The 17,465-nt window shown below is 40.7% G+C and overlaps 1 protein-coding gene across 10 annotated transcripts in view; it reads right to left on the reverse strand.

The window, feature by feature from the left end:
* Utrn (utrophin) overlaps nucleotides 1-17,465 on the reverse strand; it is a 493,014-nt gene that overhangs the window by 254,292 nt on the left and 221,257 nt on the right. For all 10 annotated transcript variants that reach the window (XM_076926858.1, XM_076926860.1, XM_076926859.1 and 7 more), the window contains 5 exons: nucleotides 17,155-17,304; nucleotides 13,104-13,179; nucleotides 8,914-9,119; nucleotides 6,223-6,340; nucleotides 1,849-2,054 (listed from right to left, as the gene is read on the reverse strand). In XM_076926858.1, the coding sequence (XP_076782973.1) occupies nucleotides 1,849-2,054; nucleotides 6,223-6,340; nucleotides 8,914-9,119; nucleotides 13,104-13,179; nucleotides 17,155-17,304 (756 nt within the window). The remainder of the gene's footprint in view (nucleotides 1-1,848; nucleotides 2,055-6,222; nucleotides 6,341-8,913; nucleotides 9,120-13,103; nucleotides 13,180-17,154; nucleotides 17,305-17,465) is intronic.

Raw genomic sequence — 17,465 nt, forward strand, 5'->3', positions numbered from 1 at the left:
CACATACTTAAAAAATAGTAAAAATACATTTTTTAAAAGAGAAAGTGCCTGAGGAATAAGGTGCCTAGTGGGTGAGAGTAAAATATTGCCCACTGAAATTTCTGGTATCCTCAAACCCTTGCATTCCTGGAATGCCCTTTTCATTCTTTTTGCTGCATATCTAAGTCTCACAGAACATGAATCCTATTAACACAAACTGAGTTCTTTTGCATATGTTTGGAGACACATCAAAGATTATGATGGTGGAAATCCTCTGCCCCTGAACTCCAGGTCAGTCTGAGTGTTAGCAAAGATAACAGTTTGAATGGATCAGGCAGCCAATCAAGATCTGTTCAGCATTGACGTACACATCTACACAGATGCTCAGTATATCACAGGCACAACCCCCTTCACGGTTTTTCAACCCTTGGGGGAGGGGTCATCTAACAATCAAGAAGGATAGCCGATGTTACTTGTGTCTGCAATGTTTTTGTAGCTATTGTGACAGAAAAATCCACCTTAAGGCTTCAGAAGGAGCATACGCCCTGTTCATTAGAGTAGCATAGAATCAGTGTCCAGTACTTGTGAAAGACTGCTCCCAAACCTTTCCACTCCACAGATACCAAGTTCACACACATCCCTTAGAGAAAATGGCATAGTGTTTGCACAATAAGATGTGCACAGCCTCCAGTATACTTTAAACCTCCTGTGGGTTACTGGCATTGCTTAAAACAGTGGTTCTCACCCTGTGGGCTGAGACCCTTCAGAAGCCAAACTACACTCTCACAGGGGTCGTATATCAAATATCCTGCATATCAGGTATCTATATTACAATTCATAACAGTAGCAAAATTTAAGTTGTGAAGTAGCAAGAACAATAATTGACTGGTTGGGGGTCACCACAACACAAGGAACTCTGTTAAAGGGTCACAGCACAAGGAAGGTTGGGAAGCACCAGCTTAAAATGATCAGTGCTTCGTAGTGAGTTGCCCCGTTGTGGTAGTCACAGGATAACGACAAGCTAACAAAAAGTCCATATGTGTTCAGTTTAAAGTCTGTAGACATGGACACTACAGATGGGAAGGCCAACTGCATTCTGGGAATGAGGATGGAAACACTGGTGAACATTTCTAATTAGGTTTTTCTAGTCATGTGTACAAAAGCTTTGCTCTTACTTTGGGGCAATCGACAGGAATCACAATCACATAGGACAATTCAGAAACAGACTTGGCCAGTTGGCTTTCAAATGACACCCATGGGAAGTCCTCGAGTGCAGAGATTTAAAGCATCACTTGCAGCTTCTCAATTTCCTTCCCACATTTTTCTAGATTACTGTATTCATCCCGGGCAATCAGAAGGGCAAATACAAAGTGTAACCACACATCCAACACAAGAAATTTTCTATGACTGTAGAAGGAATTTTTAAATAACTCACTTTAAACCATAAGTGTTCAACATTCTCAACACTATAATGAAATTAGTCATGAAAGCTGTTGCTACTGGTAAACACAGAAGTAGAGAAACAACACTGGGGTATGACCTGGCTTGCACACTATAGAAGTACTCACATGGAAGTCTTGAGAGATTTTATACATTAAAGTAATCTCCCAAGACAGCAAAAGGGTCAACGAATGAGGATTCCTTTGTAGATGCTAACTATGGCTCCGCTCACACAAGTGCAGGTTCCTGTTCCTTATAACTTTATACATCTTCCCAAAATAACAAAAAACCTTGTGATTAAATCCCCATAAATGTCAACATGCATGCCTAAGAATTTGGGGAAATGTGAGAGCCCCTAATAATAGTTAACAATATAAAACAAGTAAATCCACCAAATGACTGCACCAAAAACTAACCAATGTGCCTTACTTGATTATCAGAAACTTGTTTGCTAAGTGGGTCCCGGCGGGCCTGCTGAAGCATGTAGAAGCGAGCCTCGTATTTTCTCATGAGCTCTTCGGTCTCTTCTCTGTGGTCATCCCACTGTAGGCTGTCCACAACCATGTCCTCCAGTTGCTGCCGACGCAGCTCGACGCCATGCTGGGTACTCTCCCACTGGGTCTTCAGCTTTTCCACTGGGGAGTGGGATTAAAGAGAAATCCTTTAAAGTGACTGCCAGAGAAGGAAAAGCCCTGGTCCTAAATAGATCTAGAACTAGTGGAAGATGATAAACAGGTCTTAAAGGAGCTCTATGTGCACCTGCCACAATATTATTTACATAGTATAACGTACTATCATATACTATATAGTTAGTAATGCTATATAATATATACAGGGGTTGGAGAGATGGCTCAGCACACATGTACAATGTATAAAAAATATATTAAACATCACACTATTATATAAATATAGGCATATGTAGATAGAGTTTTGCAACCCATGCTGGTACCTACTGGAGATTCAATTGGCTCAGCTTCCGGAGTGCTGAGATTATCAGCCTGTTCCATCATGCCCAGCTCACCAATTTTTCTTCCTTCAGTGCTGGGCTCAAACCCAGGGCATTTCACACACCAAGTAACCACTTTACCACTGAGCTACATACATGGCTCTTTTCAATTGCTTTATTTGTGTAAGTCAGTCCTTCCTGTGTTCCCCAGACTAGCCTAGAACATGAAACTCCCCTAGGGCTGTTGTGTCCCCAAGTAGCTTGGTTTACATCCAGGACTGGGCCACCTTGCCAAGAATATTTCTAAAACTATTCCTGAACAGGGAAAACTTGAATACGGTTTATATTAATACACTAGTTATCTAATAACAAAGGTATCTACTACATTGATATAAAAAATAAAGACAATTCCCTAGATTCCGTCTTCACAGAATCTGGTTTGACAATGATACCCAATGGCAGTCTAGGATAGGACCCTAACAAAAAGACACAGTCTCATTCTGCCTAACAATGACAGTCCCTCAGGCAAAGAGCACTTGCTCTAGTCTAGCATGAGGCCTTTCTGAGAGGCAATATTTTACAGGTTCGAGTTCAACAGAAATACTGAGAATGAAGAAACTGCAAGTTCTGCGTACCTATGAGTTCACAGTCATAACATTTCAGGCTGACTTTTTACACAGCCCCACTACTTCTTCTTTCTCTCATTCTTGCTTTTTCTGTCTCTTATCCTTACCTTCTCTCTTTTCCCTCCACAACACTTTCTCCTTTCCCTTTTTTTAACTTTATTTTTAAATCGTGAATCTATAAAAAGAGAGAGACCTATCAAAATTTAAACTCTGGTTCATTACCACAAGGAAAGCTCATGGCGGCAGGCTGAAATACCGGTAAATAATAGTCCGACATATAAGCCCATGAATGTCAAACACAAGGCTCAGGGATGCTCTCTGGCTGCTGAACAACCTCAGGGCACAGAACAAGCCCAAGAAGAACTTAACTACAAGAGAAAACTACAGCCAGGAATCTGGAGTTGCTGCTCCTGCAGAAACCCCAGGTTCAGGCCCCAACACTGACATGGAGGCTCACAGTCATCTGTTACTCCAGTTCTAGGGGATCTAATGCCCTAATCTATCCTCCGTGGCACCAGCATAGACATGGCACACATGTTTACATGCTGCACAGACTTACAGGCAGGCAAAACACTCACACACATACAGTTTTTAAAAATTGAAAAGATCGTGGTTTAGTTACAATGGAACATTCTGGTTAAATTCTTAAGATTACATAGGGTCATTATAAATCATGAAGCTATTAACTTAGAGTTTTTCAGAAGTCTGAGAGACTTACATATCATAAACTCCATTAAACTGTTCAGTGAGTTATAATTTTTAAATTATTGTCCATTGAGATTATCTGTTGTATATTGTTTTAATAATGTAAGAAAATTTAACTCAAGGGAAAAAAAAAAAACTGCCATGAGAGTCTAACTCTCAGCTAAGTACTTATGGTCAACTTTACTACTGATACAGTTCACTGATTTGCACAAATACAAGGTAAAGTATCAAAGGACAACAAATATCTTTGGTTTATCATGAAAAATAAACAGATTATCCCATTCATTGGAAATGGTGAAAATGTTACCATTAGTGCCACAGGAGCTGGTAAAGGCTCTCTGTATACAATAATGATGAAGATGAATTAGTTGGGGAGTGGGGAGGACGACGAGAGGAAGAAAAGAAGGAGGAGGAGACAGAGACCAGAGATGGAAATAAGTGGAGAGGGAAGATATTCAGGAAATTGAAACCTTGTTATCAAAGAAAAAGGAAGAGGAAGAGGGAGGAGGAAGGGAAGGAGGGGAGGAGGGGAGAGAGAGGGAGAAAGAGGGAAGAGGAGGGGAAAGGGAAAAGGAGGGGAGGAGGGAGGAAGAGGGAGGAAGAAAGGAAATGAGGAAGGAGGGGAGAAGGGAAAAAAGAGAAAGGGAGAGAGGAAGAGAGGGAGGGAGGAAAAGAAGGAGAAAAGGAAGAGGGGAAGAAGAAAGGGAGGGAAGGAAAGAGGAAGGGAGGGAGGAAGGGAGGGAGGAAGAAAAAGAAAGAGGGATGGATGGAGGGAGGGAGAGAGAAAAAGAGTGTGCAAGTGTGTGCTGGGGTTGTAGCTCAGCCCGGAGAGTGCTTTCCAAACATACAGAAGACCCTAGGCTCAACCAGCAACACTGTATGTGCTTGACATACTGATGCCAGCCAGCAGCCCCCCCCCCCAAAAAAAAAGGAAAAAAAGAAAAAAGAAAATCTATTAAAATAAGTCCCAATGAAATGATCAGAAGAAAAACAGAATGTGGCTGGACATGGTTTGGGGCTGGGAACAGAGAAGATGTCCCACCAAGAAGAGGAGAAAAGATGACTCCAGAATCCTCCCTCACATCAGAGTGCTCTGCCATAAAAGATCCATAATCAATCAATTATCAAAATCAGGAAGACTGAAGGAAAGTGGCTGTTTGAGTAGAATTAAGTCAATACCATCCATCACTCAGAGTCCCCAGCTAACTGTTCCCTTCAGGAAGCACTTCGCTCCGTTTATTTTGAAAGCTAAACCCATCTATTATGCCTACAGCTGAATGCCCTCCCTCAAGAAACATTCAACTTGACTCAGTTTATATTCTCACATGTATTTAAATGAGTCCCTCACGGTCTGCCTAGTGGGAGGACCAGAGGCCAGAAAGGTGGATATTCACCGTCTGTGCATGGGAAAGACGATTAAAGTACCTAGCAGATCTAGAGGGGATTTATGAAGAAGGAGGCCATAGCAAGAGCTAGAGAGAGAAGGCACAGTCCACTGGGGAACATATGTGGGTGGGAAGGATTCACAAAGGGGGTGACACATTAGCTGCTGAGTAATCTCTTCCCAGGAGAAGACCAAAATTGGGGTTTGGGGAGAAGAAGGCGATTGTGAACAAGATTAAATGGCTGGAAATGTCAGGGGCTTTGAACAGGGATCTGGAGCAGGCCAGGTCTGCAAGGGGCAGGGGCTGAGGAGAAAGATTATGGTAGCCACCAGACAACATTGTTGAGAATCCAGACTTGGTTCTGTGTACAATACAGACATAGGATCCTCAGCTCCAACACTAACTCCAAACAGGGACCACTGACTTACTTGTTAGTGTGTTGTGTTTAACGGCTGTTTAATTTTCTTTTTAAACTGACGCGTCCCCTTATGAGAGTCAATCACAACACATCTATGGAGTGAATTCTCACATAAGTTTAAAGGAGATGGTGACTGTTTTAGGAGTAAGGCACAGTGGCAGAATGGATTTACAGGGATCATGAGTTTGACTAGCTTTATTCCATTTGATGACTTAAAAAAAAAATATCCTATCGTTGGCCAGGCATGGTGGTGCATGCCCTTAATCCCAGCACTCCGGAGGCAGAGGCAGGCAGATATTTGTGACTTCTGGGCCAACCTAGTCTACAAAGCAAGTTCCAGGACAGTCATGGCTCTGTTACACAGAGAAGCCAGGCCTCAAAAGAAAAAAAAAAATCTTAACGTAAGAGAAAAAATATTAAATGTTTAAGAGTTCAGCAGGGATGTATGGCTATGAAGAAGCTGTCAAAAAATTGAAGAAAAAGAGAGCAAGCAAGAGAGAGAGAAAGAGAGAAAGGGAGGGAGGGAGGGAGGGAAGGAGGGAGGGAGGGAGAAAAAGAGAGAGAGAGAGAGAGAGAGAGAGAGAGAGAGAGAGAGAGAGAATTTCTAAAAGAAGAGTTCCAAATAGCAAATAATATTGATTTCTAGTAGAATAGTCTCTGAAGACATGTTTACAAGAGTTAAGGAAAGTGGCTGATAATATAAAGAATATTTTTTTAACTTACATTTTTCTGTGATTGCTGTTCTTACATCTGAACTGGAAGCTTTGTTTTTCAAATTTTGGGCCAACGTAAATACAAAATCGAGCTGAGGATGGCGCTGTTCTAAATCAGCCTTTGTGATCTGCGAAGAGACAAGATCAAAGGGGATTGATGCATCATAAGACAAGCCCCTAACTACGTAGCAGAGTGGGTTTTCTTCCTCCAGGGGGCAATGAAACATCATCGATGTAGCAGAGGAAAAGCATGTGATTTGGAGTCAGAGGCCTTGGGTTCAAATCTCAGGTCTTCCATGAACCAGCAAAGTAACCAGAAAACACATCTGCCCCCTTCATGGCTCTCCCAGATCAGTTACATCAAGTCTAAGGAAATTAAATCAAGGAACTCTCACTAAAAATGCTCCAAAAACATTAGCAATAATTGCTACTGACTCCTTTGTACCTGTTCTATATCAGATATGAGTACATATGTGGATCCCCTAAAACAGTGGTTCTCAACCTGTGGGTTGCAACTCCTTTGGCAAGCTGCCATCTCCCAACATATTTACATTACAATTTATAACAGTAGCAAAATTACAGTTATGAAGTAACAACAAAAATAAGGTTATGGATGGAATTGTATTAGAGGGACCCAGCATGGGAACGTTTGAGAATCACTGGTGTAGAAAGAAAAAAATGGCATATCTGCAAAGCAATAATTACAGTAACTGCAAATGAATCAACTTAATAAACCACCCTTTTTTTTTTTTTCATGGACTATGTGTCTTAGTTGATAAATACAATGAGGGCTAAGAATTCCAGGAAGAGTCTATTCTAATTCTAGAACCAATAAATACCAAAAAGATTAGAAAACAGAATTCACAGTTGGTACAAACAGTGTGTCAAAAGATATGTCCACCTGGCTCCCTATGGACAAACTACTTCTCTAGGCCTCAATCACTCCTACAGGAATAAGTATTTCCAAATGAACGCCTCCTACTTCAGTTCTGGATCCCAGAGCTTCCGTGAATGCTGCTGACTTTCTCCCCTCTGCACAACAAACTCAAAACTAAATCACTCAAACGGTCATTTGTGCTCCGCTTCTCCTCCTCCTTCCTCTACTTCCTCTGCTGGAAGCAGCATCGTCTCACCCTCCTGAAGTGCTCTTTTCCCTGATTTAAGCATTACAGCCCCTCCTGAAGGGCTCTTTTCCCTGATTTAAGCATCTCTTGCCTCCTAGCCATCCCCATCTTTGACTAAAGCATAGCATTGTTATCAACAGTTCCCAGCCACGAATCAGAAACCAAAAAGAAATGACAGACCATGCTTGCCAACCGCTTACAGACTCATAAGTTCCCAGGGTTGTGCACAGCTTTGCAGGCCCCTTCTCAGAGAACTAAGCTCCCTTTTCCAAAAGAAAAACACTTCTTGCACAAATGTTGACCCTAAAGTTTTTTATCAACCCCAAGCCCCTGCCACCTGCCCCTACAGCAAAATGGTACTCAGTTTATATCTCATAATCCCACTTCCAGTTCCCATGGCTACTGAAACAGCTCCCCCCCCCCCCCCCCCCCGTGCTAACATGTGGCTGACTCTTCCCTGGGACAATTATTAGAAACTATTTTGTCAGAGAAGATCATCTGCTTGATGTGCCCACCTCCTTGACCTCTTCACATAGCAGTTCTCAACCTTCCTAATGCTGCAGTCCTTTAATGGCCTCAGGTCGTGGTGACCCCCCCCACCCTCCAACCACAACATTATTTTTGTTGCTACCTCAAAACTGTAATTTAGCTATCATAATTTGAATTGTAATGTATTATTTTCCGGTGGTATTAGGCGACCCCAAAAGGATCGAGACCTACAGGTTGAGAACCATTAATTTAAAAACTCAAAGTTCTTGGTGATATGGGAATGAATCAACCCTACCATACCAGATTGTTATAATATAGGTAAGATAATACATGTGAAAGTAAAAAAAAAATGTTCAATGCACATTAAGCACTTAGTAGATGCTAGCAATACCTACTATTTTATTATGCATTTCCATCTAGAATATTCTTTTCAATATTATTCTATAACAGATAAGCTATAGCCTAGTCTAGCAAGTACTAAGTATGGAAAATATTTTCCAAGTTGCTACTTGGTGCCCTATATTCTATAAGATAAAAAAAATACCATAAACCAGCAGAGTAACCAGGAAACACATCTGCCCCCTGCATGGCTCCCCCAGATCAGTTACATCATGTCTAAGGAAATTAAATCAAGGAACTCTCACTAAAAATGCTCCGAAAACATTAGCAATAATCGCTACTGGCTCCTTGTGTACCTGTTCTATATCAGATATGAAGGCATGTGTGATACAATTATCATCAGAACACATTCACTTCTAAGAACAGAAATGAACTCATTATGAAACCTAAAATGAGAACATAGGCTTGGCAAATATTCTATATTGCACTGGGCATCACACAGAACAGTAGCTTACAGTTATGTGGCGTCCAGCTTTACGGCATCAGTGCTAGACTTTTACACTGAGCCTTCAGTTCTATTTCCTCAACTTGAGCTAACAGAAGAAAAGCATTATTCTTCATAGTTTTCCCTGGATGGCTGCCTGGCATGTATGGAATATTGCAAAGCTTGTTTTCTCTGAATTTAGAATAAACAAAGGAGACCCAAGGAGAGGGTACCGCCCTGGCAAGCCTTTACATTCTGCACCTACTTTCATCCGGGAGACTGTCTTATTGATCTCTTTCACGTCCCCCACAGTGACAATGTTGGACTTCAGCATCTGGTCGATCAATACCAGCCAGTCAGCCAGTTCTGTGATGGTTTTATCCAAATCAGCAGGAACTGAGATCTCTGGGCCACGCAGAGGAGCATCTGCTGCAGATGATACTAGCACCACCTTTTGGACACTGGGATGAGCTGAAACAAGAGACGTAGCAAACCGAAAATAATCAACAGGATGCAATGGTTAAGATGTGGAGTGAGGGCACACGCAGATGTGTATGTAAGTAAAACTTTGTTTCTCTAAGAAGTTATTTTTATGTTGAAATGGCATGGATGAAAATAACCACATGTATTTAATAACCATTAGATCCAATACAGCAAGGCCCTCTCAAAATTCCATGCAACCAATAATGCACACACAATCAACATTAACATAAAAAATAAAGCAGTATAAACAAAGCACACACATACACACCATGATAAAATTAAAAGTACTATTTCATTGGGTCAGGATACCTTATTTAATTATAAAGCAAATTGATTCCTACTTTCTCTGTTCTTTTCATTTAAGTTTATAGCATATTCATATTTTATTTTAGTCCTCTGTCTCTTTGACTCTGTCTCCTTCATGCTCTCTCTGAGACATGGGGTCTCCAAGTGTAGCCCTAGCTGGCTATGTAGACTGGGCTGACCTCAAACTCAGAGATCCACCTTTCTCTGCCTCCTGAGTTCCAAGCCCACACTAACACACCTGAACTGCATGTCTCATCCTTAGCTAACCATAATGTGAATATCTATATAAGAAATTACACAAATATTCACAGACTTTTAAAACACCCTTTCTTTCAGCTACACATTGAGCAGTATATGTAGAATTCTCTTAAAATCCATTCTTTACTGAAGAGCTTAAAGGGAAAAATCTTTTTGTGTGTAGCATTTTCCACATTTCCCATCTCTAATTTAGCAGGCATTTCCCAAAGTAAAATCACTGGACCAGACAACATTTTGAAATTCAAGTATTTAATATTTTTGCAAAATGGAATTTACATATCCAACAACCAGCTGAACAACCTGCGTCTCCATCAACAGGGACCTTGGTACACAGCGGCTTCCATTACTGTAATGGGCGTATTACTAACAAGGGGGTTTTCATGCTTCTGAACCAAATCGGTACATTTGGTAACTGTGCCTTTTAGTTTGATTTTTGTTTGTTTGGAATCTGCTTCCTCATCAGTTTGGAAGAAAAGATAACCCAGCCTCCAAGATGAAAGCAATGCCACAGTCTGGGCTATTTCTTTTCTTCTGTTTTATTTTTGCAATGTGTATGGCCTCCCTTAGTCCTTCTATTTTGTCATTACTTACAACTGAACAAACTTGAGGAAACCAAATGCATTAACCTTTTTGAGAGGGGTTGTCCTCCTAGGGTTTTATTTTATTTATGTTTATTTATTGTTTTATTGCTTTTGCTTTATTTATTTATTACTGTTCTTATTTATCATTGATTTATTCTTTATTTGATTTATTATTTTATTTTTATTTACGTATTTGATTTTATTTACTCCTCTTGTCAGACGAATCCATCTTCACCTTCATAGCGGGCAGAAGGATCTCACATGCTCTCCCAAACATTTTAAAATAAATCCTTATCTTCTCCAAAGATTGGATACATGTTTTCTTTCTTTTTGTTTTGTACTTGTTTTAGTTTTTATATCTGTTACATGTATGAGTGTTTTGTCTGGAGGTTATACATATATATATTCACATCATGTGCATTCCTGCTGCCCACAGGGGCCAGAAGAAGCCATCCTATCCCCAGGAAGATGGATGCGAGCTGCCATCTGTATGTTGGGGAATCAACCTTGGGTCTTCTGGAAAAGCAGCCAATAGTCTCAGACACTAAGCCACCTCTCCAGTCCCTTGGTTTTGTTTTTGTTCTTGTTTTGTTTGTTTGTTTGTTTGTTTGTTCTTTGTTTTTTTGTTGTTGTTGGATTTTGTTTTATTTTAAGAGAAATTGACAGTTGGTTTCCATATAAGATATAGTTAAGATAAAAACTCAATCTACCTGGCACCTAGTATAAATTCAGTACAATTCTAATAAAATTCCTAACGGATGCATGCAGCTTGGTAAAGTCACAGATACAAATTTCTAGTTGGTCAATAAGAAAGAAAGGGACTCTACTTCTTCCCCCTCACACCCCAAAAAAGGCTTATAAAATATTTGTGTAAGGGGATATGCCCTGCAGTTATTGAGTTACAGTTTCAACCAATGATAACTGCATCCCAAAAATAATAAACTCAGACATTCAAACAGATGACCAGGAGGAAAAAAAAAAACCCATGGGGTATAGGGGCAGAGAGGATGCTGAAGACTTCACTATCCCATAAGCAGTGCTGCCTGCCAAGCTACCATGGTGAAATGATGCCACCAAACCTGACCTCTCGTGCATAAAGGAAAGTTAGCCACTTGGAGATCAAGGCGTGAAGGGTATAAATGATGACTATCTGATTGAGATGTAAAAGAATTATCTTTATGAAGCAAGAGCACGAGACAAAGGCAGGCAAACTTGTAAATACACCATAAAAGTTCATAATATTTTACATTTAAAAATTTTTTAACTTAAAATTTAAAATTATTAACTTAAATTTTTATAGTTTGTTTAAAGCAAAAACACTGTGTAGAATGAAAGTCACACCAAAATTGCTTCAGGTCTCACATCTGTTCTATGGATGGTTGTCTCAAAGAAAACAACTGGGAAGCTAATGTTAAGTGGGTTTGCTGTGGTCTTTTATACTTCTAAGGATGTATGTCAAGTTTCTGTGCTCCTTTGTCATAATGATATTTTTTAAAAGATAAAACTCTTCAGCTGTACTTAGTGAAGCAAGCCATTTCTTTATGGTCTCAGAATTAGAGAGAGAGAGTAAGAGAGAAAGAAAAAGAGAGGGAGGGAGACAGAGAGAGACAGAGAGAGACACAGAGACAAGAGACAGACACATAGACAGATATATACATACATACAGACATAGATATATACATAGATTATATAGATGAAACATATACACATACATAGGCAGACAGACAGACAGATGATAAATAGATAGAGATCTATAGGGATACATAGATACAAAATGTCAATTCAAGTGTTTCAGATATAATTAAGAAAACCAATCAGGCCACAGGGATTTCCAAGGCAAGGTGCTGGGGAAAGTAATATAGAACACACACTGGGTCAAAAACAAGTCTGCAATATCAAGAAGAAAATACACATTGTTTTTGAAGAAAAGGAAGAAGGAGGAGGAGGAAGAAAAGGAGGAGGAACAGGGGGAGGAGGAGAAGGAGGAGGAGGAGGAGGAGGAGGAGGAGGAGGAGGAGGAGGAGGAGGAGGAGGAGGAGGAGGAGGAGGAGGAGGAGGAGAAGGAGAAGGAGAAAGGGAAGAAGGAGAAAAAGAGGTGGAAACAGAAAAGGTGACCCCAGGTAGGAGACAGTGGGTGGCAAGCAGAGTTGGAGGAGAGGAGGGAGAGATGTGAAAGGCAGAGAACAACAGTGAGAAAGTCCCAGCCTCCAGCCTCAGCTGGCAAAGAGAAATGCGTAGCTGGGGTTAGTCACACCTGGACACTACAGACAGGAAGCAGAACACAGTGGGTAGGAGAGTTAGCTAGGCAGTAGTGACAGTGGCTATATTATCTACTTAGGACAGAAATAGAAGGAAATAAGCAGGAATCATGAGAAAACACACAATGCTCTCCATAATATAATAATATTATATTTTAATAATATTTGCTAGTGCATGGTTTCCTGGGAGATGCAGCCTTCAAAACCCCACAATCAGGGGTTTTGATGGGATCAAAATCCCATGATCAGAACCAAATTATACACACTAAACACATGTTCTCATGGCAAGTTACACCCGATAACTTGAAAAGGTGCATCTCTCTGTTAAATTAACTGAGTATTTTCCACCTAGCCCCTCTCCATCCTTTGGCAGGACCCATGGTCATCCAGGCACATCTTTGACTCAAGGAATGACAAATCTTTCCCCATGCTGAGCATCCAAACAGTCTGAATTCAGATTATGAACAGCAATTGTGTGATGTCTTTCAGTAAGTTCTAATAGAATGCTCACACTGTAAGTTTTTCAAGTGTTGATAAAAATAACTCCTAAAGAACATATGCTTTCTTACCAGCAATCCTCGTCTGTAGGACAGAGCAGGCGTCTTGGGCGCGTGTCTTCAGAAGGCTAGGCACTTCTCTGCATACCTGTAGCATCAAGCCAAACACACAGAGAAAATAAAGATGATTTTATCTTCTAAAGACAGCCACTCTTCTAAATGAGAGCTCAGTCAATTTTCTTTCAGTTCCCACCTTAGCTTGCATCTCCACCCTCACTACCCACTGCAATCTTACTGGAGACCTTACCTCCCCTGACATTAAGCACAAGGATACCAACTACTCCTGTGTGACTCATTTGCACCATTGAAGCTGCTCATTCCCCTCACAACTCAAATCCTGTAAACACCCTGCGAGTCTGACCTTCTTCCTGCCTCTCTAAGTTTCCTTCCCCATCTGTCAAATGCCATCACTGTGCAGGATAAACCTTTGACATTTTTTTTCCACCCTTAATGTCCTATATGGAGTTTTCAGGGGCTAAAAAACTACCCCAATAATATAACTTCCATTTAGCTTTCTGTCAAGTAGGACACATCAATTCAGACACATCCAAACCTCAATTCATGATTTCTATCTTCCCAGAAACTGCTTTTTGTAAGCTTCTCTTGAAACTCTACCTGATTGTTTCATACAGTGACCCACCCTTCCCTGCAGTGTAGCTATGGTATCTTTCTAACAGAAATCTGTTTATAAACAACCAATAGCTGTCAATTTCCCTCAAAGTAGTGAATTCTTCTCAAGATAGAGCCCAAATTCCATAGAGTGGAACACTCGCTCAATGCACCAGGATCTGGTCTCCAAAGGCATCTCTTGGGTGACTGTTCTAGGTATAAGTCTATTGTAAAACATATATGCACTTCATTCACTGTGTGTCCTCTAGAGCCTTCCACAAAGCCTGTGCCTTCATCCCTCACCTAAGCAGTACTTACTTATCTTTTATAACTTAACCTAGATAAGATCTTCTCCCACAGGCCTTCCTTTGTTACTCTAAAGTATACTAAGTGTCCCCTGGATGTTCCTCACTTCCAATTGTTGTCTTTTAATTGTTGGTCTCTTTGTCTTCACCATGACAAACTCACTGGCTGATAAGAAATATCACTTATCCTATATTCCTCATTCTTAAAATGGTGCCTTGCATAAACCAGGGATACAATGAGAGCCTAGTATGTATATAAAAGAATTGAATGAATAAAATATTCCACAGTAACAGCTCCTAACATGCATAAGATTCCAAAAAAAAAAAAAAAAAAAAAAAAAAAAAGCATTGCTTTGTCTTAGATGTCATAATTACTCAAAGTGGACAACACTAAAATCTATGTTAATTTCATTCCTACAGTAATAGAATCTTCAGTGTTGTCTATCACGGTATTCCCCAACTGATCACAATGCTTTTTTCTCTATAATACCAACCAAACCCCTCTGTGTTCCATAGAAACACATGCTCTGAATGAATACATACAAATAGATTGGGCAAGTGACACAGGAGCCAATATGTCCAGAGTGGAGAGCAGATGAGAGGGTATCAGATAAAGTCAGAGATAGCAGTGAGGCAGTCTGAGAGGCCTTATAAATCACAGGCAGGACAATTGGCTTTTACTCTCAGTAAGATGGAAAATCATTAGTGGACATTGCTCAGAGTTACTGGATCTCACTTACATCTCAACAAATGTGGCTGCTATGCTGGGACAATGAGAAAAGGCAGGCGAGACCAGGGAGGAGGGGATGAGGGAGGAGGGGACCAGGGAGGAGAAGACCAGGGAGGAGAAGACCAGGGAGGAAGAGACTAGGGAGGAAGAGACCAGGGAGGAAGAGACCAGGGAGGAAGAGACCAGTAAAATGGAGACCAGGGAGGAAGAGACCAGGGAGGAAGAGAACAGGGAGGAGGGGTCAGGGAGGAGGGCTTTTCCAGAGATGACTGTGGCTTGGGACAAGCCATACAAAGTGGGGAAATGTAGTCCAATGTATGCTATTATTTTTCTAACATAAAGAAAACTGTGCAGAAACATTCATGGACAGCCAATATCTATACATCAAAAAGTTTACCTTTGTCTGCTTTATCACATGCAGCTGTCCACCTATTCCTCAAACCACCCATCAAGTACATAGAAGAAGCCAATGACACTGACTTCAAAGAATTGGGGTGGGGGGTATGTGTCTGTCTGGATGTGTGTGTGTCTGGGTGCATGTCTCTGGGTTCAAAGTGTCTGTCTGGGTGTGTCTGTATCTGGGTGTGTGTGTCTGGATGTATAAGAAAAGGAAGAAATATCTTTTTATTGAGTTACAATTCACAATTATAATTTATATGCCATTTTAATGATTCAGGATTTCTGGTTTAGGCAATAATAGAGACATACATGCCATTAACTGAGGAACGAGGTATACATTAAGGCCCAAAGGAAAGGTAGAAATCAGGAATCCAATTTTGTAACTGTTGAGACACCCATTAGCTCCCCAAGCAGAGACATTGAACATCCAAGCGTAGAGTGCACAGAAAGGTCTAGGCCCAAGATGCAGGTAACAAGTGATCACATGGACAATAACTGACAGTCACAAAGGCTGGATCTAGAAAGCACACGCAGATTGTCAGATACAGCATAATACCACTTCATTCCTCATAGCTTGTCCTCCTCCTCTTTCTTCTTATTCTCTTCCTCTTGAGATAGGATCTCACTATGTAGCCCAGGCTGGCTTTGAGGAGATTCTCCTCCTCCTTAGCCTCCTAGATGTCAAATTGTCAGAGCTATCGTTGTATGCCAGTGCATTCCCAGAGACTCCCAGTTTGATAGAATTGAAAAGAGAGCCAAGTGACTGACAGTCAAGGGTGAGGCACATACAGTCCATGTCTCAAATAGACTCTGTATATTGCCCCAGTGGGTACCCAGACAAAATAAAGAGAATCCTATGAGGTCATCTACCTTTAACCCATTCCCACTATGAAACAAATTAATCATATAAGAAAAATACTTCCCATCTTAGTTTAAGCTTTGTCAGATGTTATTAAATTCCACTGGATCCTAGTAAATCATACTAAAGGAATAAATATCACCAAAAATAAACAGACATGGGAAAGTCTTGTTCAGCATGAAGAAGCTATTTTAAGGTCTTCATTTTCAGACTATAATTACTGGCATTTTATTGCCAAATTTCAATAAACAACCATAACATTGTATGTTTGAGAATATACACATCCCCTAGAACAAAGAACCCCATGTGAAATAAAAATATTCTCAAAGAATACATGTGATAGTGGATGAAAATATATATTGTGATATATATATGATATATTATAATATATAGACTATTGTAAAGTGCTGAAAAACACCCATATGCCAGACCTGTATCTGTACACTTAGAGCAACAGCAAGAGAACAATTCTTTACTCAAGGAATCAAAAAATAGGGGTCAACAAGATGGCTTCATCTGGTAAGAATGTTTGCACTAAGCCTTACAACCTTAGTTCAATCCCTGGAGCCCATGTGGGAGAAAAGAACCAATTCCCAAAAGTTATTCCCTTACCTGTGGTACATTGTCTCTGTCTCTCGCTCTGTCTCTCACTCTGTCTCTCGTTCTGTCTCTCACTCTGTCTCTCTGTCTCTCTGTGTCTCTCGCTCTGTCTCTCTGTCTCTCTGTCTCTCTCTGTCTTTCTCTGTCTCTCTGTGTCTCTCGCTCTGTCTCTCTGTCTCTCTGTCTCTCTGTCTCTCTCTGTCTCTCTCTGTCTCTGTCTCTCTCTGTCTCGCTCTGTCTCTCGCTCTGTCTCTCTGTCTCTCTCTGTCTCTCTCTGTCTCTCGCTCTGTCTCTCTGTCTCTCTCTGTCTCTCTTCTCTCTCTGTCTCTCTCTCTCTGTCTCTCTCTCTCTGTCTCTCTCTGTCTCTCTCTGTCTCTCTCTGTCTCTCTCTGTCTCTCTTCTCTCTCTGTCTCTCTCTGTCTCTCTCTGTCTCTCTCTGTCTCTCTCTCTCACACACACACACACACACACACACACACACACACACACACACACCAAAGCAAATATAATCTAAAGGTTAATAGACATGAGGAACATATTACTGGATTCCCACATGCACACCTTGGTCCACATTGTGTTTACATTCCTCAAACTTTCCGAAAGCTTATCTCTTTCTCGCAAACTCAGATTTTTGTCTGAAAGCATTTCCAGTTCCGCTCTGTTCAGCCACTTAATGTTTTCAGCTTGAACTTCCATCTCTTGGGCTAAGTCCTGAAAGCATCATCATTTAAAAAAAAAAAAAAAAGCCATGGTTAAAAGGTTGTTCTGAGGGAGAGTTATGAAGTATACTATATATAATATATTCTCTTGAGAAAATATCCTTATAAATTTGGAACTCAGGCTACTTAAATGGAAAGTCAGCTTACCAAAAT

This window comes from Arvicanthis niloticus, chromosome 28 (assembly GCF_011762505.2).
Source record: "Arvicanthis niloticus isolate mArvNil1 chromosome 28, mArvNil1.pat.X, whole genome shotgun sequence".
In the NCBI taxonomy this organism is placed as follows: Eukaryota; Metazoa; Chordata; class Mammalia; order Rodentia; family Muridae; genus Arvicanthis; species Arvicanthis niloticus.